At 45.9% G+C, this 25462-nt stretch overlaps 7 protein-coding genes across 7 annotated transcripts; 4 read left to right on the top strand and 3 right to left on the bottom strand.

Moving 5' to 3' along the window:
* Positions 1-641: 641 nt before the first annotated feature.
* Positions 642-1034, top strand: GLAREA_09730 (uncharacterized protein; the record flags this gene model as incomplete). Its single annotated transcript, XM_008086326.1, has 1 exon — positions 642-1034. The coding sequence occupies one exon, from the start codon at positions 642-644 to the stop codon at positions 1032-1034; it is 393 nt and encodes a 130-aa protein (XP_008084517.1).
* A 1688-nt stretch (positions 1035-2722) lies between these two features.
* On the top strand, positions 2723-4211 carry GLAREA_09729 (Protein kinase-like (PK-like); the record flags this gene model as incomplete). Its single annotated transcript, XM_008086325.1, has 5 exons — positions 2723-2835; positions 2930-3062; positions 3117-3183; positions 3236-3550; positions 3598-4211. 5 exons carry the CDS (start codon positions 2723-2725, stop codon positions 4209-4211), a joined length of 1242 nt encoding a protein of 413 aa, XP_008084516.1.
* Positions 4212-4936: 725 nt separating this feature from the next.
* On the top strand, positions 4937-5962 carry GLAREA_09728 (uncharacterized protein; the record flags this gene model as incomplete). The annotated part of the gene is made up of 4 exons (XM_008086324.1): positions 4937-5039; positions 5391-5488; positions 5694-5839; positions 5914-5962. 4 exons carry the CDS (start codon positions 4937-4939, stop codon positions 5960-5962), a joined length of 396 nt encoding a protein of 131 aa, XP_008084515.1.
* Positions 5963-6115: 153 nt separating this feature from the next.
* Positions 6116-8242, bottom strand: GLAREA_09727 (uncharacterized protein; the record flags this gene model as incomplete). Its single annotated transcript, XM_008086323.1, has 1 exon — positions 6116-8242. One exon carries the CDS (start codon positions 8240-8242, stop codon positions 6116-6118), a length of 2127 nt encoding a protein of 708 aa, XP_008084514.1.
* Positions 8243-13017: 4775 nt separating this feature from the next.
* GLAREA_09726 (uncharacterized protein) lies at positions 13018-13867 on the bottom strand (the record flags this gene model as incomplete). Its single annotated transcript, XM_008086322.1, has 2 exons — positions 13018-13577; positions 13627-13867. The coding sequence occupies 2 exons, from the start codon at positions 13865-13867 to the stop codon at positions 13018-13020; spliced, it is 801 nt and encodes a 266-aa protein (XP_008084513.1).
* A 5632-nt stretch (positions 13868-19499) lies between these two features.
* Positions 19500-20222, top strand: GLAREA_09725 (uncharacterized protein; the record flags this gene model as incomplete). Its single annotated transcript, XM_008086321.1, has 1 exon — positions 19500-20222. One exon carries the CDS (start codon positions 19500-19502, stop codon positions 20220-20222), a length of 723 nt encoding a protein of 240 aa, XP_008084512.1.
* A 2444-nt stretch (positions 20223-22666) lies between these two features.
* Positions 22667-24694, bottom strand: GLAREA_09724 (TPR-like protein; the record flags this gene model as incomplete). Its single annotated transcript, XM_008086320.1, has 4 exons — positions 22667-22908; positions 22960-23433; positions 23483-24449; positions 24509-24694. 4 exons carry the CDS (start codon positions 24692-24694, stop codon positions 22667-22669), a joined length of 1869 nt encoding a protein of 622 aa, XP_008084511.1.
* Between the last annotated feature and the right edge of the window lie 768 nt (positions 24695-25462).

Here is a 25462-nt window from a genome sequence, read left to right as displayed (position 1 = left end):
GTTCTGAATAAGCTTTGCTATGTTTGTTTCCACAAGGTATGCAACTAAATTAAACTTACAATAACATCGATAATTATGATTGGAAGCTATATTTAATAGCTGGCTTGTAAATTGGTTAATGTAAGCAGGCTTGTCTGGGGAAAAAAAGAGCTCAAAAAAGTGGCTGCGAGTGAGATAGCTACCTAGGTGCCTACTACTCTATGAAGATGTTTGTGAGGAGGTACTCTTTCGAAAGAGATGTATAGCTCAGCCAACCAGACTATTCTAAAAGACCATATGATATAATCAGTGGAAACGCATAGGCAGAATGTGTGATTCAATCGTATCAAGATCTGAATTTTGTTGCGAAACTATCGAACCTGTCTGTGGCTCATCAAAAGCCCCATGAGTAACAACAAAGACCTTACTTACTTCATGAATCGAATATGTTTGCATACCTACTCAACCTACTCACTTACCTAACTCATGGATCTCTTCTGGAACTCTCCACAGATATTCATGGCTCACAAGACATGTGTTAATCAACATTCTGTGCCCTTATTTTATCAAATTCTATGTCGAACTCCAGAAGCAAACTGTCTTTACATCAAGAATACATCCTAAGACCACCCTTCTGACCACTCGGAGGAAGACACGAAAAAATGACTCTCAAAGACGAGCAGACCGAGGAGTGGAACACCGCTTCAATGGAAGAGATCAAATTCTTAATCTGTGTACTTCGACTACGCTGTCAACCTCCTGTTCCATATCCACACATCGAATCATATTTGAATCAAATTATGGGCCTTTCGCACGAGAAGCTCTCAGATATATTTGACAGAGAAGAAAGAGAAGAGACCAACTTATGGGAGGATGCTAAGACATGTGATGATTGGAACGTTGAGCGGATCTTGATTATTAGTGGGGTGGATAGAGAGGGGTATAGACTTGCCGAGAGGAAGGAGACAGATGCGCAAATTAAGTGGAGGAGGACCAAGGATTGGAAAGTTGGATCACTTCTAATGAAGCCTGATGAAGTTAGCCGAGTAATGTGATGGCTGGTATCATCGGTTCTGTCAGTGCAAGGCGCGCTTTAAAGGTTATGAAGGCAGATACTTTAAGACTTCTTCAACTTGATTCTCAACCTGAGATATGTCGATATGACTTGAGTAGCCGACAAAGAAGAGAATTGGTTCGCGTCACTCAACCATACTAGTCGATGACAGTAGTGACTTTCCTGCTAGTCTCTCTCTTCTGCTGAAGGACACATGCTACGAACAACCAGGCCATCGCCGATCTTCAGCCGAGACTGAATCCCGGCGACCGATGTTTTGAAGCAGAATCAACACCGTAGAGCAGGTGAAGATTCATGATCGATGAGTGGACGATGCGTTAAAACAACGGTTGGAGCTCGAGGATTGACGGGACTAAAGGAGAAGAGCGTTTTGTTGAACTCCTCGCAAATGAAGCCCCTTTCTATCCAAAGAACATAGCTTAATCCAAACGTGTGGATATATAGATTGATCGTATATTGCGGTGGATGTCGTCAAATACTTTATGCAATGAACTTTGGATTGTGGTTTGGTGAGAGAGTGAATTGTTCTGCAGATAAGTTAGATGCAACTAATGCAAACAGAATTGCTCAACTTTCTATACCTCGACATCCAGAGTCGCTTTTCTCGTGTATAAAAATTATTGATCGATCTCCGTTCGAAAGGCTCCAAGACACCGGTCCGTAAGAAGTTCCCATCGAGGGCCATCACAAATTCGGAGCCAAACATGTATGGCACCCACCCCTTAAACTACATCTTCTGATCAAATAAGTCTTTAGCGAAGCTATTGTGATACCTGTCTCTTCCGAAAGATACTTCGATACGGCGTCGCTCGTTGATATCGTCAAGTACCACTCCGACTTTGTCTTTATGAGACAGCCGGGTTGGTGCAGGTCGTGGATGATTACACGGCATCGATAGCTACAAGATGAGATATGTATGTACTGACATGGTTCGGGCCTCACCCGCCAGTGTTTCCAAGTATGGAACGCTCATCATTACGCGCCGACTAATGGGACGGATATAGATTCGCACGCTGCTCCGCCACGAAAGAGCATCGCAATATCCCAATCAGCAGCCGTCAGCTTGCTATGCGCAGACGAGTCTCCGGATGAAGTCGTCGCATTGAGGAAAAAGATGGATACCAAGGTAGAAATGTACCTGCTCTGGCAAATTGTATCGTGGTCTGAATATCGAGGAACTCGAGCTGGTCAGCCTGGTCGACGACCGAAACAGATCCAGCCCCCAATTTGGAAAGCAGGGGACGGGAGTCGACCCCACCAAGACTTGGCGGAATTCCCCTCAATACTCTATCGCAATCACATTCGCTCACTCGTTCTATTAAGGCTTCCATCTCGCCGTCCCTCTTTCCGTCAAGTCCATCCAGCTTTGTTGTTTGTCTTCCTCGTCCGCTGCTTCAATTTATCGCTATCCATTGCCTTCTTTCAGCTCAAAAGCGTCGACGTTTCCCGCCAGCCGTTTCGCAGTCAGCTCCATCCGACGAGCCAACAATCGTCCAACTGTGCCACCTCATCCCCATTACTCTTCCGTTTGCGCATACCCTCTGCAAAAGTACAGACTCTTCGGAGACGTGTGTCCCCTTCAGCCATCGATAGAACGTCCACGCTTTAAACCCGCATCTTCGTATCTGTCTTACGCTGGAAAACGACCATTCCACAAATCAGACCATCATGGCAGACCTCGTAGGGAGAAAGGTCTTCAAGGTCTTCAACCAGGACTTCATTGTGGACGATAGATACACAGTTACAAAAGAGCTCGGTCAGGGTGCTTATGGAATCGTATGGTACGTCGAATCTGCAATGCTTATCCTCTACTGTCGACTAGGACTACTTCATTCCTCCTGGGTCGAGCAGCTGCTGACAAGATTACCCTTCCAGCGCCGCCAAGAACAACGACACCGACGAAGGCGTCGCGATCAAAAAAGTAACCAATGTCTTCTCCAAAAAGATCCTCGCAAAGCGCGCTTTACGCGAAATAAAACTCTTGCAGCATTTCCGTGGACATCGCAATGTGAGCAAATAAGGGAGGGGGAGATTGGCGGGGCAGATGTGCTGACAACGATAGATTGCTTGTTTGTACGATATGGATATCCCAAGACCGGACAACTTCAATGAGACTTATCTCTACGAGGGTAACGCAGCTCTTCCTATCATTCGGCAAATCGTCCTAACATCTGCCAACAGAACTCATGGAATGCGATCTCGCTGCTATCATTCGCTCCGGACAACCCCTCACCGACCCACATTTTCAATCCTTTATTTACCAAATTCTTTGCGGGTTGAAATACATCCATTCTGCCAACGTGCTCCATCGTGATCTGAAGCCTGGTAATTTGTTGGTGAATGCCGATTGCGAGTTGAAGATTTGCGATTTTGGTTTGGCGAGAGGATTTTCCGTTGACCCTCAGGAGAATGCTGGATACATGACTGAGTATGTTGCGACAAGGTGGTATAGAGCTCCCGAGATTATGTTGAGTTTCCAGAGTTACACTAAAGCTAGTATGTTTTACGAGACATTTTCGACAAACGTTGGCTAACAGTAGCAGTTGATATTTGGTCAATTGGTTGTATTCTGGCAGAACTACTTGGAGGACGACCATTCTTCAAGGGACGCGATTATGTTGATCAACTCAACCAAATCCTCCACATTCTCGGAAAACCAGACGATAAGACTCTCGAAAAGATCGGATCACCAAGAGCACAAGATTACGTCCGAAACCTTCCTCCAATGGACAAGCAAGATTTCAATAAACTGTTTCCCGGCGCAAAGAAGGAAGCTCTTGATATTCTAGAGAAGATGTTGGCATTCGACCCGACACGGCGGGTCACTGTCGAAGAAGCCCTCGAACATGAATACCTTCAGATCTGGCACGATCCCTCTGATGAACCGGGTTGTCCAACCACATTTAATTTCGATTTTGAAGTCGTTGAAGATGTTGGTGAGATGAGGCAAATGATCCTGGATGAAGTCCATCGATTCCGTCAACATGTTCGTATCCAACCGGGTCAACATACCAACCAAAGAATCCAAGTTCCTATCCCGCAAGGTGGGAATGGGCAATGGAAGGCCGAAGAGCCAAGACCTCAAGAAAATTATGGGCACTATGGAGGAGATCTAGAGCATGATTTACAGGGCGGTATGGACGCCATGCAGTCGTAGAGCAGTTTTATGTTCCCGGGCGTTGAGAATGTGCTGTCATTTTCGTTGTTTCGTTAGGAGCGGTTGCCTCCGACATTTTGGATGTTCAGCGAGAATAACATTTGAGGAGGAGTTTCGAGGATGGCATAAAGAATGAAGGCAATCTGTAGCGTGATGTCGTTTGCTGATGGTTGTGGAGATTGTAGGTTTTGATAATCTCTGTGGTGTGGAGTTTGAAAATATTTAGTTTCCCAATCACGAATCCTTGGACCATTCGGCTCATTTATGTTCAAACCCACAGTTCACTGTCCTATCTTTGCGATGCTTATCGTAGCCGCTATGTTTTCTCAAGGCAGCCTGCAATTGAATAGTGTCTAGAGCAGGTTAGACCGGCATATGGACTATGGATGGTTAATTTGCGAGAATACAGTAAATCCAGATCGAGGCAAGTACCTGGTTCCTTCTCTGAACTTCAAGCAAAGAAGCCGTCATGTCAACATGCTAGACTAAACTTAAACTCTTTAGTTCCCGTTGTGCAGCTCGTGCTGGCGGTGTGGGTCCACTATGATATCAATGCTGGTTACATCATTCATCAAATTCCATTAGCACTACTGCTACCCCTCATGAATTTCTTTCCTAAATGCACTTTCGAAATCATACCATCTTTGTAACACTGCTTCTAAGAATATTTGCTTCCTAATTTGAAGATTCCAGAACGAACGATTCGACATCAAAAACAACGCATTATGTCTTCAACAAACGACCCCCTCGCCGCAGCAAAGCAAGCTGAGAAGGATCTCAATTCCCCTGCAATGAAGACGGGTGCCGCAAATAAGGGCAGTGATAGTGGTCAGTATGGCTTTTGCTTTTTACTCCCCTCGTTTGGAATTCAAGGATGGATAGACGAGTGAGAGTGAGCAATGCTTGGGTAAAGAGATTGAAAGGACAGCAGAAGTTTCGGTGGTTCACAAATCGTGAGCTTCACGGTTTGTTGTTTCTTGCTCTCTCTAGTTGAACATTAGAGTACGAACCGGACCGGGTGAGGGAGTGTGATGATATTCCTGTTGCGGATCCGATGAACATCATATCTGTGCATCATCTCATTTGCAGCTCCAACTCGGCGCGGTTCACTTCCAACTCCAATTATCGGAGACCGAGAATTGTCGAGATACATGTTGCTAACCTCAAGAACTCTCACAGTAAACGAATCTGGCGTTGACGAGAGCGTAACCAAGAAATTCCCTGGCTCAACCGTAACAGTCGGATCTGCAGCCAGTGGTGCGGGTGATAACCGTGAGGTGCGTCTGCAATCCTTTACCTGTTCTCTACTATAGAGTATTGCGACGAAGCAAACGGACTCCAAACAAGACACGTATAGCCGAAGATCATGGAGCCACCGAGAACAACATATGTTCTTATGTCCATAAACCTTTCCATGAAACTCGACGATCGCTCTCTCATATCCCATTACTTCTCTTCCCACTCAACTAACCCCTACGATAGATCCCAGAGTCGGAAGGCGGGGACATCCTCAAAACCGGCAAACCAACAAAAGCAAAAGATTTCGAAGGTACAGGTGGCCCGGAAGACAAGGCCAGAGAAGACGCGTATAACAAGGGCGGAGATGATGATGTGACTTCCACAGTCCGGTACGTTGAAACATCACATTAGAATAGTCTGAAACCCTTTTAAAGGGATAAGAGCTAACCTGCAACCGTAATAGACAAGGAGGTGGAGGTGACGGAAGTGTTAGGGTCGCTGGTGGACGATAAATCTCACGTGACATGTATTGGTTCCCATATACAACATATTCAATATCTCTATAAGATTACATCTCAAATAATGCCGACTATCAGTAGGTGAAGACCATTTGTTCAGTCAACCATTGGAAATGTCAATATGTCCCACGACTATACTAATACTGTTTAATGAATGATGAAATTCGTCACTGGGACGTCTTTTCCGTTGAAACAAGAAAGAGAGGCGTCGTTAGGATAACATTCACCAACCATAGTTAAATGTTGACCAATTTCGTTGCTCTCAACATCTCCTTTCGGCACGGCCCGACAAACTAGCAGCCTCTCGGAACCGAACAACGAACAAACTATGTCACCATTTTGGGCCGAGTTGGGAAGGAGCCCAATATCGAGCTTGTAAGGTGGGGGACCTTGATACGTTTTTTGACCGTTAATCTTCGGTTGCGCCTTTTGCTTCTCCATGATTGTAATGATTTGTGATTCGAAGTTGAGAAGTCCCATGCGCTGGCCATCGACAAACCGACAGCTCTCATTCAGAAAATTCATCATCTCCTCCTCGCTTTTTTCTCGCCTATACACTTTTGGGTCCAAAACATCCTTAAGATTGAAACTATGGCCCATACATAGACAGCACATGATCGCCATGGGATGGAGCTTGGTTCTTTCATACCAGACGTCGCCATCAGGTTTCATGTTGACAAGGTCTAGAATGATCTTTCGGAAGCCATGACTGTAATCGTCACCGAGATGCCTTTCAGACCCAATCGGTATCAGATGGTCCTGCAATTCAGTCTTCATATGACCCAGCCAATCGTTGTATAGGGTCGCGAAAAGGGCGTCGACGAGCTGATGGATACCCCAATAACCATCTCTAATAACATGAGGAGCATGAAAATCTTGAGCACGATTCACGACATCTCTCCATGCCTCTCTAAGCTGGTCTTCAGACTTCGAAAGATACGAGAACTTGTCACTCAGCCCAGAGACAGTTCCGAAGAGCCACCCTGAGCAAACGAGACGTGCTGGTAATTGTTCGCACGGTCTGAATGATGGAACTAATGTTTGGTATAGTGATCCACAGCATGATGCCCAGGTGACGGGAGCTTTGTTATCCGACCTGTCCAGATTCCAATCTGGTACCCAAGAAGGTAGATTGCGGGTTCTCTTGGTAAGGTCGCCTTCCAGGACCTCGTCGAGGAAGGCGTCGAAATGCTCTTTCGAATGCAACACTATATATTGGGCCGCTTTGGTAAAAACCTGAACGGTGCTCAACCCATAGTCGACTCTTAGATCACCTGGATCTTTTCTATAGTCAGACGCGATTCCTAGAAGCGCAAAAATTTTGTCTTTCGAAACTGATGCATGGCTGTTTCGTCGTAGCGAGAGTAAGTCAAGCAGATTATTCTTGGTCTTATCACGTTGTTTGTTGACAGCAGGGCCTATATATCGATAATTATGATCATCCGCAAGAGGAAGTAGAGCAGCCTGAGGGTAAAGCAATCTTTGACGTCGAGTTTGCATTTTCTGCAGAAGATCCAAGCCCTCGGGTCGTGGCATGATAGGCCAGAGTTCTTTGTGCTCTCTGTGCGCAAGCTGCTCCCACACGCTTCTGGTTGCTTCACAGAATTTATCCCATCTCGTTCTCATATTTCCACATTGCAACCACGGATCTCCCGAGCGCATGAGTTCTTGAAAAACCCAAGCTCGACTGAACCATTGGCAAGTCAAGACATCGCTTTCCAGTATATCCCAGAGCTTTTGGACATTATCAACACCTGATTTCACATCGCCGGCATCCGTCTCGGAAGCAGACTTTCCTCGTTCTTTCCGCCACGACCGAAGCTTTTCAAAAGCCCAATCAGTCGCCTCAGTCGACTCACCAAGATAAATAACAGTATGATGAGCCGTAGCATATATTCTACCCATCTGCTGAACCTGCGTATTCTTCTCCCCCTCATTCTCCTGATCAATGCAAATTGCATCCACCCAAAGCCGCAAAACTCGACCCGGTTCCTCCTCGCGCAGATGTCGAAGAGCGGATTCGAGATTCGATGTTACGCCGAAAACACAGCCATCGACTGAGATTTCGTGTGTTTTGGTTGGTGAGCCCCAGACGTAGGATAGAGCGGTGTAGTGGTCTCGTAGCTCGTGTTCGAAGCGGGTGAGCGTCGAGTGCTCTATTGAGCAGCATATGGGAGAGTCTCTTGGGGAGGGTTCGAGGAGGATTAAGCGTATAGCGTCTTTTTCGATGAGCGGTCTATAGTTGAAGATCTTATCCGTGCCGAGCGAAGGCATCTCGACGCTTGAATTCCCCTCCATGAGCATCTAGCACAGTTCTCTGCAAGCTAATGACTTTCAGTAGTGAGCGATTTGATAGCACAATTCGAAAGTTCAGAGATCATGCTTAAAACTCAGTTCAAAAGAAGGCAATCCCGCAGGATCTTGCCAGCCTGATAGCCACCTCATGTCTGTTTGTCGCTGCCCAAACAACTGTGCCAGAGACTGCTGCCTTCATTTGACGTTCCGAGACATGGCAAGGTGCATGTTGCAGAAAAAGGCCGCCAACATGTAACCGTCATGTCAAGGTCTCCATTGGCCGCTTAAGCGATGCAGAATATACTTGATTGGTAGAAGCACGTTTGTTGGCTGCAAAATCAACATGTTGGAATTCTTTAATGCTTGAGTGAAGATGAATTGGGTTTCGGTGTGGAAATGAGGTTGGTTGCTAGGTTTGGTTGGTAGGTTAAAGCCTGAACATGTACCCAACTTGATATGATATTCGTTAGCTGACGCTGTAGAAAGCAAAATCGCGTACTTTGGTAACATTGCTTGTTGACTGATGGACATCTATCATCAATGAGTATCCGTAAAGAATTTTCATTGTCTGCATTGCCAAATCAGTGCGAAAATGTTCTAGTAATGTCGTCGTTTGAAATCGCGTAGCAAGAACCAACACAATCAATCACTGGAGGATGCGATGTAAACCATGTGTTAATAAGTCTAACGATAGGAAAACACGGCGCAAAACCAGTGGTCCTCCTAATGAATAAAACCAGTAAGATCCAAACACAATTCAAACACATCTAATTGCTAAAAATGCGATACTTGGTCAACTAGATGAACAGAAATCGGGTTTCCACCACTACACATATTTGCTGTTGTGGCATACTGTGATTTTACGAGAGGCTTGCAATTGAATTACCAATTCGAAAGGCTTCAGTCAGTTCAAACAACTACGAAGTTATTGTAGCGATATCTAATTTTCTTATTACTTCAGGATATAAACCATGATCTGAATTTTGGAAGACAAGAAGAAGTCTGCAAAGTTTCATTAAACATTAGACTTCATCTAGAGTATGCTCTTGAACTCTTCACTTGCACGTTCTCCTCGTCAAAGGGTAGAAATTCTTGAAGTGGAAAAACTAAATACATAAGGAGCCTATCGAATTTCTACTTCAGATGCTAAAGTGTCTTAGGTGAAGGCAATTTGAAGTGAAGCTAAATACGAAATCTTGGCATACACCCACTTAGCCAACGAACAACACTGTGGGGATTGCTTTAAAATACTAACTACAGTTGTGCATACGAACATTCAGGTTCACGCAGACCTTTGTACAATTTGAAGATGAAATGTTAATTGACATAACACCCCCGTTATATGCCTTGAGTCACTGCTGTAAGTCCGTTATTTCACTATAGATATTATGTCCTCAAGCTACTCTCACCTGTACCACTCCCGATTTGTAACCTCACCTAGAAGAGCGAGAATGACCTGAAACTCACCATCACATGCCCCCCCTCTCCCACCCCCAAAAAAAGAAAAACAAAAGAACATGCCCCCAGCTCCTATCTCTGACGCTAGCAGATTATGGTCCCATAAGTTCTGCTCGTAGACAGATACTCATGAAGTTCTAACCATAACCATTTGGCTCGGGGGCACTGGTTTATTGGGCTGATCTCATTGGCGTGCAAAATTTATGCTTGATTTGATATATAGATAAGAATTTAGGTTTATTAGAGTGGGGCTGAGAGGGCCGGCGGAGGGGAGGCAGTTGGTGAATGCGGATGTTGGGGGACGCTCAATTCTACAAATTGACCACAAGCATCTAGCATCTGGAATCCCCCATCTCGAGTTGAGCGAAAACTTTTCAGGTTGCTGCTCATGTTGCCCGAAAGCTAGGCGTGGAATGTCTTTGGATAGACAGATTGTGCATTATTCAGGATTCTGTGGAAGACTGGCAGACGTAGTCCTCTATTATGTGAGACGTTTATGAAGGCGCATACTGTAACATCGCTGCTGCCGCTTCGGCTTCAATTGACGAGGGTTGCTTTCGAGACAGAGACCCGCATCTGGTTCAGCCATGCCGGGCCGTCTCAACAAGCAGTAACGACATCGAGTACTTGGTAGACGAGTATTCGCAAGACCTCCACACGGACATAAGCAACCCTTATTTAGACGTGCCTGGGTTGTTCAGGAACGTACCCTGGCCCCCAGAACGTTGCGTTATAGAAGCCAGTATCACTTCTGGAAGTGTCAGCCTAGATGCGCGTCAGAAATATATTTAGGCAATATTTCGGTGGTGAGCAAGCGGTGACTTCAGCTGAGACCTGCTAAGCGGGACGTCCGCAAGCAGAAGAAATTGGAGCCTGCTGGTTGATGGAGAGAAGTCGTTGAGAAATACTCTAAATGCTGGCTAACGGGGACAAGTGACAAGTTGGTTGTCATCTACGGAGGGGTACGAAAATTCGTATGTGGCTAGACTACAATCTAGCTCGGCTACTATGGATTGTAAACCTGGCATGCATATACCTCCAGATACCAGTCTCTTAAGCGGCTATACCAAGCTCCTACATGGTCTTAGGCTAGTGTCGATGTCCTTATATTGTGGGTCCAGTCTGGACTCTTTTAATCATTATCGACGTCTACACTGCGTCACTACCCAAACGCAAGCACTTAACAAGCTCCGCGATGTTCACATCGAACATGCAACACATGACCAGTTTGGCGAGGTCAAAAGTGCATTTACAGTTCTGTTTAAAATTCTACGAGCATGCTCTTTCGAGGAGACTGCCGATAGCCGCCGCACGAGAGTCTCGCGATCCGCTCATCGACCATCACCCCCTATCCAACAAGCAAAAGTACGGATACACACCTTTTAAGGAACAGTACCTATTCCTGATGTCCATAAGGAAGTTTCCTTTTATGACATTGATTTTGTGTCCCACGGGGTTGGTCAAAGATCAATATACACGACGCGGGATCATGCGAGGATGAGGATTTGGATTGGTTGAGAGAAGCGCCTTTTCTGCCTTCGGAAATTGCAACGGTATTTGGAGTTCAGGGCATGGAGGTTGAGCATGCTACTTACAGCGTTAAGCTTCTTTAGCTCTACCACACTAGCATAATACAAAACCGACCAACACTTCCTGACCATAAAACCATAATCCAGTTCACTCAACAAGCTCGCAAACCTAACTCTTCTAAACACAGCTCTACATCCTCTTCATAATCATCCCCATCACACCTCTCAAGAACCATTCATTCAGAAATTCCTCACCAGCAAAAATACACCACCATCACTTCAACCCACGCTTCTCGCATTTAGCATATAAACCACGAAATACACATCTCAAAAAGCAGAACCCGAATGGGAACGGCTAAGAGTCGATAAAGAGATGAAGCTAGGAGTGAAAGAACTTCGAAATCTTCACACTCGTAAGTTTAAATTTGAAAATCTCGTTATTTATGAAAAGAAGGTGTCAAATTATGTCTCCTACCTACCGACTCCCATTCCATTCCCCAACCCCCAACGTCGCAGATCGCATTTCTACTACCATTCGTTTCAGTTATCAGGCCGTGACCTCCATTTCAAAAACTTCCAAAGTGGAGCATCTTTGGAAACCTCCAACACTCCAAACCACACCCCATACTCCTCTTCCCCCCCGCAAAACCGCAAACCCAAAATTCATCTCCACCACCCGTGCTAACAATTTACTCTCCATGATGCTGGGATAAATAGCAGATTTCAGTACACAGTTTGCACCTCACACCATCCAAAGAGGACGCCTTTCATACCTAGATATATAGCGATTTTCTGGTTTTCTATAGTAAAATAAAGGTAAACAGAACCGTGATAAGTACCAGATATACTGTTATACGCAAGCCATTTCGATGATCTCCAACATTAAATACCCTTTATACAATAATACTATAACAGTATAGAAAAATACCTATCCACCAAAAATCCCGTCTTCGTTACGGTAAAGCTAATCTCCATCCCCATCCCCAACACCAACATAAACCCTAATTTCCATGCTCCAACACCAACACGCATCCCAGTAAAAGGGCGAAACCAACACGCGCGCATAAGCATGATATGATTTATTCATCGTACTGTAGCGAGATATTTTGAAAGGTAGGTAAGATGACCGTAACCAACTTTAGCGCCGACCCGAAAAGCGACCTTTGATCCACGTGTTGGGGTTATTTATAGATTTGGGTGGAGAGATTGGGTTTGCGATGGAGTTTGGAAAGTGGAGTTCACGAGGTGTATGATGATAGCAATATTGAAGAATGTGTGATGTGTAATCCTTCGATTCATGATAAATTCTGTAGCTAGCTAAATCTACAAAACCCCCATCATCTCATCCCCATTCCCTGCACACCACCACATCCTCCCATTCCATCCCATCAGATATACATCCATTAAGTAAAAGCCAAGCTAAGCTAAGTAAATTTTTGTGAGGGAACAGCCCCGCCGTAAAAAAGCGTGTCCATATTTTGATGGTATCGACGTTCTCTTGAAGTAGAAAAGAAATAAGGTTTATAAATAAAAAGGTAGCGCGATGCTAAAAGAATGCAAGAAAGGTTGTGATCTCTTTGAGGAGATCGGTGTTGTATGTACATCTATGGGTATGTTTTTGTAAAGGTCGTGCGAATGAGGGTGTGGGTGGTATGTCGGGGTTGACTGGTTGTTTGGGTTGCTTGATGCTTTTTGTGTGCTCGCCATGTGTTGCGAGGATGTTGGGTGGAAAGATTTTGGTTTAGAGCGACGAGGCAGATTGGTCGTCTAGCTGTAGAACCAGTACTCTGCGGCGTATGGAACGGAAATAACTCCACTGTCTGCGGTGCAAAGTGTTGACACTCCACCAGCGGTTTCAATACGGTAGACAGCTCCGAGTCCCACGCTTGTTCCAAATGAGTATGGGACTTTGTTTTCCAACTTAAGCCACTGTACCGCACCAGTTCCCATGGGTCCCTTATCGGCGTTCGCTGGGGCGTTGACGTTTTCTTTCTTGGCGGCAAAGAGAATCTTGGACTCGACATTGAGGTCGAAGACGGGTGTTCCGTTGAAGTCGAAGTAGTGGTGGCCAATTGGTTTAAGGTCGAGCGCCTTAGCAGCTGTTCTGTATTTTCCGGCTTTGTCTTCTGGCATGTTGACAGCGAGGGCAGGAAGAGTGTGGAGCATCTTCTCGTTGGAGTAGGCTAATGAGGTGGCATCGTAGAGGGTTGCGATGGCTCCAATGGCGGCTCCTACTGATCCGGCTTTGCTACATGTGTAGTTCTGAATACCCCGGCCAATGACTACGTATGAGAGAGCAAGAGTGGTGCCGTTCAGATCTGGGATCGCTATTGACTGGTTAGTTGAGTTTGGAAGCTCCTCAGAAATATCACTAACCTCCACTCGCTGGGATTCTTGGAACGGCAGATGCTGTTGGTGTCGTGGTGGACGAGCTTGCTGTTTTCGATGGTACTGACGAGCTACTTGTAACCTTGATAGGTGCAGTAGTAGGTGGGGTTGGAGGAGTTGGAGGAGAAACTGGTCCACAGGCATCTCCTTCTTTTACTGGCGCAGCCGTTGAGAAGACGATGAAGCTGGAGAGAGCAAGTCCCTTGAGGACGTTTCTTAATGAAGGCATTGCGAGGTGGTTGTGATGAAAGTGAAGATTGTTGAAGAAAGCGGAACCAAGTTGGGAGGAAAGGCTTAGATGAAGTTGGAGCTGGCGAAATAAGATGAGGCCGAGTACAACAGGCGCTTGGGTGTATCAGAAATGAATATAAGAGAAGATAGCCAGGAATTCCGATGCGATTGATGAAAGGCGATGAAGGCGATGAAGGCGATGAAAGCGATGAAAGCGGATGATTATTATGAAATAGCAGTCGGGAATAGGAAAGACTTATACTTTTCTGACTTGAAGATGAAAAGGAAGCAGGTCTGGCATTCACAGCCATATGTATGAACGGCCAGACCAGACCATCCTGGGCAGGTGGTCGATGCTGTACATGAGAAAGTACAGACTCAAGCTTGCTGTGCTAAAATTGCTCCTGCATTCGGGTGCAGCGCGCTAGTGTGGAGCTAGTGTCTGCAGGAGGACGGCGGCTGACCAGGATGGCGCCGAGGGTGTGAGTGTTTTTGTGCCGCTGAATGTCTCTTGCACCCTGGCTAAATGAGAAAAGGGAGGGGTGGTGTCTTCGCCCTTCCTGGCTCGTGCTCTCCCAGATTTGACTTCCGCGTGGTCCCTGCGATCGGCCCTTGTCTGCCCACTTATCCCCGTAAACTTGGCGGGACTAAGCGGCAAACGGCCCACGAGGCCAATCACTGGCCTCAAATTACAGTATTAAGCGGGTCAGGTATAGAATGAATACTTCCGCCAACTTGGCCCTTGCTCAGCAACACCTTGCACCACCAACTTCGACCGACCAACAATCAACACCAGCAAACACAAGCATCTCCTCGTGGCCGTTAGACCAAAACACCCGTCCAAGCGACCGAAGCGATCTCTTCTCCCAGATGGAAGCGCCCTCGATTGGCCATCCTGACGCGACCCAGAAAGACGCTGCCAATTCATAGACTCTTCTTGGGATGGTTCTTGGGAGCAAAACCCGACGAGTAAATGATTCCATTCCAACCTTGGCTGCGTCTACAGCACGCGATAGAGTAAGTAACCTCTCTCCGGCGTCAACTTGGCCACGAAAGGTTCATCGTGGCACCCGTGGATGTGTTGATGCACCGACAAGACGCGGAGACATTAGCCGGCGGCAGTTTACAGTGCGAATAGCAGACAAACGCGACGAGCAACAGAATTGGCGTTGCTTGCGTCGACGCCTCTCTCTGCAGTCCAGCCAGGTCGATATTGACCAGATCCCAGCTCGTGCTGCTTCGTCGCACCCACCTTCCGCCATACGGGGCACCCAGTTGGACCTTCGTAAGTTGCCCGTACGCTTGACGCATGGTCGTCCAACTCAACTTCAATCTCAACTTCAACATTGAATGAAGGCCAAAGCTGCAATGCTCAACTGTGCCTTTGCTGCAAAGATCACAAAATGGTCGGTGTTGTCCCTCCCTAATGCTTTCTGCTCCTCCAGAGGATGCACGAGCTCCACCCCGAGGGATTGCTTTTTATCCGGGGAGAAAAGAAGCTCATTTTGACGTTTCGATCAACCTCGCTCTGACGGTGCACGTTTGATGTTCAGAACATTTTTTTTGAAACATCACCACATCAGATAAAAATCATCTGTGCGACCCAACACGACGTAACCATTTTCTCCTTGAGATCCCGGCACTTTGGGGATCTGCTGTTCAGATGCCATCTTCATGTCTAGCCTTACCGATGGTAGGTGATAAAGGCATGGATCGCATAGCTGGGATTTCCAGAAGAGCTTCACGAGCATGAGAGACGAGCACTCCCTCCACGAGCAGCGTGCCAAAGACCTAAAGGGGTGCATTGTTTCGACGTGAAGTTTCAACAATTACCATCGGGTTGTTGGCTCACGATTCCGAATTGTTGTTCGAATGGCTTCCAGATTCCAAGATGCTCGAGAAATCGACGAGGATACTCGTACCTGCAGTTTCACGGCATTTACCTACGAGCTTCGCCGTATGCCAACGGATCGTCTAATGTTCGTCCGAACTCACGAAATCACTCACTCATTTCAAGCGAAGATGGGTGAGATCAAACTCCCACTTTGACATGGAGACCACTTGGAGCTGATTTGCACACCGCTGTTGGACTTCGTTTCGAGGTCGAAAGTCCTTCGCGCGCTCCTCCACCATTACTACTGTGCAACATCTATTTTCTCCATCATCCGTAATCTGTCATCCAGCCCAGTCTTCACAACCAGAAGCGAAATATGGCTTAGCGAACATCTATCATCAGCAACGGAGTGTAATATCCACCGTCTCCAAATCGAGCTTGCACTTCCCGTGACCGCATCTCATGAGATTGGTTAGGCGCTATTGCTACCACACCTCAATGTCGCAATCAGGATTCTTCATTGAATTCTTGTGGGTGTAACTCGTTCCTTCCGTGTCCAGATCAATTGGTCGGAAATCAGATCGTCTTCGGAACTTTTCTTTTCGAGAAGTCCTTCCTCCACGAGTTTCCCTTGCGTGAGTTGCGTAGTTTTCCGCATTGGTAACCCCACGCCTCACCACCACGTTCAAGGAGTCTGGAAGCAGACTTGTTCGGTTACCGTCAACACTTTGACCTCCCTGTCAGCCATGTGCCTCGACGGGACGCTCTTCTGCTGACCGGCTTGCTCTTCTTCGGTACACCATCACCATCTCGGCGCAGATGAAAAAAGCACCAAGTTGCCCTCTGAATCGATTTTTACGCAAACCACATGCACCCAAGCAGCGGAAGCTTCACGACTACTTTACCCGAGTTGATGTCTATCGATGCACCTGGTCGCATGCGCTTAGACCGGGTCAATTAGCAGACATTATCTCCCTCTTTTAGCGCGATGCGGGCAGCAATCGAGCAGCGTTCGGAAGGGATCCAGGCGGGATTTGACGGGAGGGGCGGCAGCGAATTGCACATAATTAGCAACCAAAATAGAACGGGTTGGCCTGACCCCGCCAGGGAAATGCAAGCTAATTGAGACCAATATAGAAATGGAGGGAGATGACCACGAGAATGTTGGTTCGACAGCGGTGGGGTTGTGCGACGCAAGGTGTCTGTTGGAATCATCTGATATGTAAGATTGATTGATTTGCAAAAGTCTAAACCGATGAGGCAAGGGAAACCAACTTGGGATGATTTCTGAGCTTTGATCCTCTTCTGTCAAAAATGGGGTTGAGTGTTGATCGTTGTGGAGGTGGCTGTGACAGTTTCGAAACGAGGAAACGAAACGAAACTTTTTGGTGGGGAAAATCGTCGTCCTTCAACGACACAGTTTAATCTCTACGATACACCACCAACAACAACCAACATCCAACCGTCTACCGAATACGCCTCTGTAAAGCGTCCATCCTCATCCCAACTTGTACCACGATCGACAATTGACCACGTTTTCTAAATTCTCAGAGGATTCAAACACCGTACCGACCCTCTGGGTCACTATTTCTCAGCTGACCTTTGAAGGAACGATCCTAGAGCCTCGTACTTCGTACTGGTTGTCGAATCAATTGAAGAAGGATTTGTGAAGCGGTAGGGAATGGATACTAAACCAATGACTTTCCAAAGTATAACTGCACCTATGCAACTTTCGCACATGGTCATGCAAATCAGCTTCACCATAACACTTCACAGCCTCTCTGCACATGCACAAATTCCTTCTGGAAGCTCTAGACTTTCAATCTACTACTCTATCTCTATCTCTCTCTCCTCTTCACTTCCTCCCTCTCACCTTTCACGATCCCACCGGTATCTTCCCCACATTGGGATTCGGGAAGTGGCACAACGACAGTTCATGCACGCAATCGCACTCCTCCGGCCTGAAACACTCTTGCACACCCTCAGTACGAGCCGAAAACCGGGCCAGAGCCTCACGGTCGGTACGGTGTCGATTAAAGGGTTACCTCGACTAAACACAGGTTTTTGTGCACTTTTTGGCTCCTCCCGCTCTCGGTGTTGTCTTTTGAAACGGTCGTGTTTCAAGTCGGAGTGTGGATTGAGAATAAGCAATTGATCGTTTTTGAGGGAACGATCTTCGCTGTGGGGTAATTTCGATCTCTTGGTTTGTGATGACGGGATTCAGATATATTGCGCCAGGGTTGGAGGGTTTGAAGGTGTTTAGGCTGAAGAGGTTGGTGGTTTTTGGGTGAGTGGATTTTTGGTTCTTGATATGCGGCTACCGGGAACAATAAACTGGACAGCTCTGGAGACACAAAGAAACACAACAAGGTCAAATCACGTCATCGTCTACTCGCAATTGTCTTTCAGGTGTGTGAGTATACAGGTGCACACGATGTCAAATCATCTCCTTATCCACTCCTAGTCAGAGTGCACTCCTCTTATCCACCTCCTACACCTTGTCACTCCTACACTAGTATTTCCATCATCAACGAAAGCCTAGTTTCCGTCGCATAATCACATGCCTTATACAATATACTTTTTCCATCTAATCTACAGCTTTAGTATTATCTTCTACTCTGAAAGATATAGTTCTTCAATCCTCATTTGTCACGCCAGGCATAACTGGTTTCAATGGATACGAAGAATTTGAAAGCCGAGTGACGGAAGATAAGTCTGGACGTAGAGAACCAGCTAATTTTAGGGCTGAAAAGTTGGATGGTGTTAATGATCGAGATGCGATTTGCCTTGTGGAATTGACAAGTTCCGGCTACATCAACCTACATGTAATGTCACTTGATCTTCGTAGATACATTCATTGCTAGCCAATACCATCCTCTACTTTTCCTCTCAACGCAGGCTTTCAAGTTCGATCTACACATTCACGATTCAGATGTCCTTCGATTTTACACACTCTTCTAACGTGTGTTGTTCAAACACCACATTCAGATATTTCTATTCGTCTGATCTCATCTATCTCTCACTTACTCTAAGCTCCCTCTACTACGTCGAAACGTCTCCATATATACAAAGCGCTTGGGTAGGATTAAGTGTGAGTGAGAAGACTTGTTGGTGTGAGTATACTTAGGTAAGATGGGGCTGTGTGACTTGGTTTGCGAGGAGGCAGAAGAGTTTTGGGTTGTTGGTAATTGGTAATTGGAATGGTGAGTGGTGAAGAAGAGGGAGAGATTGATGATGGTTATTTAATGTGATTTATGCTGCGATACTGTTGTGATGGATGTAGGTACTTTCTTTGACAGGTGAGACGAGGATTCTCTTTTCGCATTTGTCTTCACGAAGGGGATTCCTTGGCTGTGAAAGAAGAATGGAATTCAAGAGAATTAGTATAGTGCCGTTGGTTTATTGAGAGTTTATACGGTAGCTCAAGTACTCGTCATCTATTAAATGAAGAGGTATACACTAGTTGAAATAAGATTCACATGACTTACTCAACGACACAAATGGAAGGTATATTTTGTGCTTTAAATCATATATCAATCAACCCCCCAAGTTTAAGTTTCAATCAACTAGATATCTTGGTTCGATACAGTTGGTGTGAGGTAGCTATTTACGAAGCACGTGTTATAACTGGGGGAAGACGTGACGGTTCCGAAAACAACTCCAACGACCAACCAACACAAATACTGAAACCCCGCCGAGCGGCACTCAACAGCAATGACTTTAAAGGCATGCAGTTCTCGCTATTTTGATATACACAACCCCTCGGAATCTATTATCATTGCTCGGTTGTTAAATGATGCTTCTTTCGATCTTTAGCGCCTGGACTGTTTCCCTTCCACTCCTTTGGGTCTTTGTAACATGCGCACAGTCTAGCGGTACTCAAGAGCCATCCCAGGCAGCCGACGTCGAAAATCAACTACAATCGCTATTTCAGATGAATCTGGACGAAGGTCCCATTCTCCTTCACGAAACTGGCCAATGTCCTACTTCCCCCAAACCAGGCTGTTCCGACCCAACGTGCCTTGGACCCGACTACATTTCCCCATTTCAATTTCAATGCCAAGCTACAGCAATTACTCAACGAGAGGGCAGAGACGTTATCCTAGCAGGCTGTCGCTGCTGCCCGCCACAGATCGATGTCATGTGCGACAACCACGATTGTCGTGCCCCCGAAGGAAGCAGAACGTGTATCTCTGAGGAGCTGCAGGGGTGTCCTTGCGACACGACTGAGGATATGATAAGGAGATATGAGACCGACACTAGATTTGAGGATTATGTGTTCTACGGGGAGGAAGAGTTTGAAGATATTATTGAGGTTAATGATGATGGGATGGGACCGTGGTTGGCGGCACAAAGTGGCCAGACACGAGTAAACACACCAACTCTGGGCGGTTCTTTTCATCTACAGAATGTGACTACACAAACCTCTAACGTGGTGGCGCTGCCAACGTTAAATATCAATCACCACCTTCTCCGCGTCAACAAAGATGCTCCACTAGATCGCCTTTTATCATCATAACTACGCGTTCGCCATGTTACGGCAGACCCGTTGTAACGTTCCAGATTGTTAGAGCCATATATATCAGCAACTGAATAAAATCCTCAAGACGTCATTTCTGTTACGTGAACAACTCATTTAAACAGCCAGCAAGATGGAGCGCCTACAAACACAGCAATGAAAGACAGTACTCACTTTCTTGAAGTACTAATCTGGCTAAACAGCAATACCTCACTTGTTAGGGCTAGATGAAAGTCTTGGAATTGAGGTGTTGATGGGTATCGGTAGAAGCGGAAGGCAACAATGCCAATCCATCCCGACTTCGCGGCCTTGAAATATCAAGGCCTTTTCATCACTTCCATAAATCAGATCCATATGGAGAGCTCTGGATTTTCTCGCACAGGTATCCTCCGTCAGCCGCTGACACGCAGTAAAGTTTGACCTGCCTCGTTGAGTTTTCGAATTCCACTTCCCTGATTTGGGAATTAAGATTAGCGGCTAGAGTCCTTAGCTAGTCCTTGTTATCTTCACAAAAACTAGCTGTGGCCTTAACTACAGAAGCCACGATCTTGACCTTCACACCTCAGTATACAGATTCGTTTGAGGACATTAGGCGACAAATAGGATCTACAGCTATTTCTTCCTTGAACTTAAGGGACAGTGTGATGTTTGTTTAATCTAAGATTCCAATTGAAAAAGTATAGAGTGGTAAGATCTGGTTTTATTAAGGGTTATAGTAGAAGTTATACCTCTTCGGTGCTATCTTGATGTTGCCCTCCTTAAGCGAGAAGTCAAAAAGGGGGGGTCGATGACCAACAAAACGATGAGCCGACATCCGGTTGGTCCGATAGTTAGACTACTTTTTTAAGGGAAATAAGGTGTTAGGCTATTGCGCATTAAAGAAAAGTATGCAGGTACCTACCTCTCACGTTAATAACTACAACATTCCGCCCATCAACTATTTCCTTGACTTAGTAACTTAGTAACTTAGTTTACACGGGTTACTTTTGCTTTCTTCTTCTATTTATGAGAGTTTGGGAGGTTTCAGTTCGGATATGTTTAATGTAATCGAACACTTATAAATCGCAATGCTCGGAGGACTAATACGCACCTTAACAGGTATGTTCTGCTTTAGGTAAAACATTGGACTATGAGTCAGAAAATGTTTAGACTCTGTGTTGTTCTACTTTAGAAACGGCTAACATATATCATTATCACACTTCAAATCTTAACAGGATACCAGATTTCGTTTCCTTTTACTGAGCAGATCGTCCTACTTTACTTATTCGTTCTGTCCTCATTACAAATAATCTACATACACTGCCATTAGACAACAATCCGAGTCTCAACAGCCATCTCACCAAGCCTTGCACCTGCGAAGAAAAACTATACTATTTACCCATGCCTAAAATCTCGTCAGCAAGATCTCAATGCTAGAGAGTATGTCGTTGAATAAACATTGCGGTAATTTGACAAAATAGCTACCCTTTATGACGCTACATACATACATCATCCCCTTAACACATCCAACTCCACAACCAAACCCCAAAACATCATACTCCATAAACTCAGCTAACCCCTATATCAAAACCCATATCCAACGACCCGGGACGCTACAATTACCAATCTAACCACCGAGTCTACCAATATACGCGCGATAGCAGAATGTATTCCCCTTCGGTAGAGGAAAGGATCATCTCATGAGCAGGATTCTGCCAGTATCAAAACCAAATCAGGGATATACAGATGATGGGATTTACAAAGCAAAGGGCCCCACTGAACGGGATTCAAGTTCCTATACCGCATTCCTTGAAACCGGCAATTCTGCACACGTATTTCACACCTCGAATCCGAGGCAGAGACGATGTGTTTGTTTGGAGTTGGAAAGGCGGGTTAAAACGGCCTTTTTGGGGAATATAAAGGTTAGGAGGTGCTACATACTTGAAATAGTCGTTATGGATGAAATAGTGTCCGACCTAGGCAGGCTCCCGGATGCAGAAGTAGGCGCTGATTATACTTAAGGGGTTTGAGGTACTTAAAAGCTTGGGTCAAGGTATAAGACGATTACAGACCGAGGTCCTGAAGTAAACAGAGGCTTGAATTAAAACATCGCTATATTCAAACTTTAAATCACATGTCATCGGCCCCATCACCAATTACCCATAAATCCAAAGACCAAAAGATCGACTGCGTACAAGTTCATTTTGTTATACACACTCGTATTCCAGGAGTGAAGCGGAGTATTAATTACAAAGAAGGTCGGGTAGGCACGATTTCGGTCTATCTCCCAGTCGCCCAGTCCCATTCCATCAACACGATAATCAAACCATTCCCGTGACGTCGCCATCCATCATACACACAAGCCCCCTCATAGCCGTTGCATCGTCTCGAGTCTTGCAAAAATCTAGTTGCTCATTTCCAAAAGCTCGTTGCGACAACATCAATTCGGTCGACATTTAAATTCTTTAGCGCATAGGAGCCATACCTCCACTCATTCCCTGTAATCTGTTTGCGAGTTGTGGGTATTTCTCTTGGACTTCTAGTTGTGTACGGGTGGCTTCGGCGTATGAGAGGGCGTTGACAATTTCGCCCTCGGTTCGTGAAAGTTCGGCGGCACGCTCGAAATATGTGAGCGCCTCTGTAACCTTACCCTGTTGAAGCAGTAACTGAGCCATGGTTGCAACGGCAATGTCGCATTCCGGATCGACTATACCATGTTAATAAATCGTACGATAAGAAAATGTAATACCGAACTTACTTATGAGCGCCTTTTGGCAAAGTTTCTCGGCCTCTGCGAAATCTTGCTTCCATTGGAAGAGCGCTAGGGCTTTATTGATGAGAGGGAGAACATTCATGCCCAGAGGCTTTGTCTGCTTCTCCATCTCAACTGCTGTGTCGAATTTCTCGATAGCTTCCTGGTATTTTTGTTGATCCAACAATAATTCTCCGTAGTAGTTGTATACGTCTGGTACCTGAGAGAAGTTCTTGATACATCTTCTAAATGTTGCCATTGACGAGGCAATCGACCCCATCTTATATTGTGTGACACCGAGTTGAATGTGAGAGAAAATGAATTCACCATCAAGATCAATTGACTTTTGATAATCCTTCGCCGCATCTGGGAATTCTCCAAGAATGAAGTGAAGTTGTGCGCGGTGGTAGTAGATGTCTGGGTCTTCAGAGTTCTGTTCCATGGCTTTTTCGAAATCATTTGCCGCCTCGTCCTTGTTACCTACGCACACGATTAGTACAAGCTGAAAAAATAGCGCGAATTTACCCACCCAGCTCGAGGTGCATGCTGGCACGCTTGATATAACTCTGTGTCAAGGATGGCTGCAGCTCGATACTCTTCGATAGATCCTCCAAAGCCTCCACATTATCTCCACGAAGATATTTGAACGTTCCGCGCATGTTGTATGCAAAAGCTTCGTGTTCGCCGAGTTCGCCCAATTCGAGTGCCTTTTCGAAAGCAGCAGCAGCTTGTTCATATCCATCACCAGTTTTCTTTTCTACGGATCGAAGACCCAGTTTCAATTGTCCTACACCAGACATGTCGAATACCTCGGATTTCTCGTCTAATCCTTCTGGCGCTGGTCGAGCTCTGAAACTTTGCAAGTAGTTGGTAACGAATGACGCGCTTGGAAGCTTCTTGTCCTTTGTCTCAAGAATGGCTTTTCCTTTGGCCTCGGCGACTTTCTTGAGCAGCCTCTCTACAGCCTGTGCGCTCGACTCGTTGCGGAAACTGTCGATAATGCAGCTTGCCGTGAAATCTAGCAACGCCTCGCTGTATTTATCAAGGGCCTCGTATGCGTTTGCTCTTCGGTTTAGTGCTTTGACGTACTCGTTATCCAAGTTAATCGCAGCAGTTGTGTCTTCGATGACCTTTTCGAACTCGCCCTGGGCGTTATAGCATGCTGCTCGATTCGAATAAAAGATTGGGTCGGGCTTGCAAATGATGGCCTTTCCGTAAAGGATAATAGCTTTGTCATAATCCTTTGCACCGTATGCAGTGTTACCGGCCGCCTTCAGTTTTGCAGCGTACTCTTTGCGTTCCGCCTCGGATAGATTTCCAACTGTAGTCTCGTCCACCTCAGGAAGCTCATCTACGGTCTCGACGGCGGCGGGTTTGGGCTCGGTCCTTGCTGGTGGACCCTTTTCAAGATCTGGCTGTTTCTTTTCTTCTTCCTTCTTCCTCCGCTTCTCTTTCTTGCTGGACTTTTTTGGTGTGTCTCGTACAGATGTTGCTGGCTAATGCTACAGTTAGATTTCCTTACAGTGTAGACTTGCCCAGGAGTTCCCCGACTTACTGCATCGTTAAGATAGTATACAACCCCGGCGCCCGTAACCACAACCGCAACTCCTGCAATTGTATATACCACAGCCTTGTTCTCCGAGGCCCAAGTGGTTATGCGATCCCAAACTGATGAAGGAGGTGTTGATGACGCGAAAGTTGGAGGACGAGTCCCAGCTGGGATTGGGATTGGCGTGGTCATCGTAAGGGAGTGTGGTGGTATTAGGGGAATGTAGGGAAGAGAGAAATAAGAAAAACAAGGGCGGAAAGGGGTGGTCGACACAAACTCGATGATGGGTCGATGATGCTCGAAGCTGTTTCCGTTCAGAAAAAGATTCGCGATACGGCCACGGCCCAGCGAGCCAGCTTCGGGAGAGCCTCGGCGTGATTGGTTGGGAGCGACGTCACGCTAGCCCAGTATGACAACGACAACCTCCGGGGTGAAGAGGAATTGGTCAGATGTTTCTCGTTTCAGTAATTCATTCTAAAATATATCTGAAGCACGAATTCTTCAAATTGTAGACGCAATCTATTCTTTTAGATTATTTGCATGTGAAGCACCGTTCCAATACGGTCACGTGGACAAGAATGTGACGAAGAAGACCCACTCTCTGCCGGCCTATTCCTCTGTCTCTTTCCACTGTCAGCTCCGAGTCATCGCGTCAATTTTTGATATATCATATGTCTTCATATATATAAACTTAGGCACACTCAGTATATCTTCATCTAAGGGGCGAGTCTCTTCATTTACTTGGAACCAATTTGAAATCCCGTCGTTGGTGAGCACGCGAGCGCGTTCGGTCTGCAACCATCAATTGTACGTATATATTTCCTAATTATACAGAGTTTTTTTCTGAATATGTTTTGGTTCCCTTTATACAGCTTCTGGGTCTTTTGTTTTCTATAGTACCTGTACTCGTTTTAACTTCGCTTCCAAAAAGTCTCCATACGAATTAGGAGTCGGCGTATT

Source organism: Glarea lozoyensis (assembly GCF_000409485.1).
Source record: "Glarea lozoyensis ATCC 20868 chromosome Unknown GLAREA4, whole genome shotgun sequence".
Classification (NCBI taxonomy): Eukaryota; Fungi; Ascomycota; class Leotiomycetes; order Helotiales; family Helotiaceae; genus Glarea; species Glarea lozoyensis.
The sequence above is the reverse complement of the archived record's forward strand: the minus strand, read 5'-3'. Positions and strand labels throughout refer to the sequence as shown.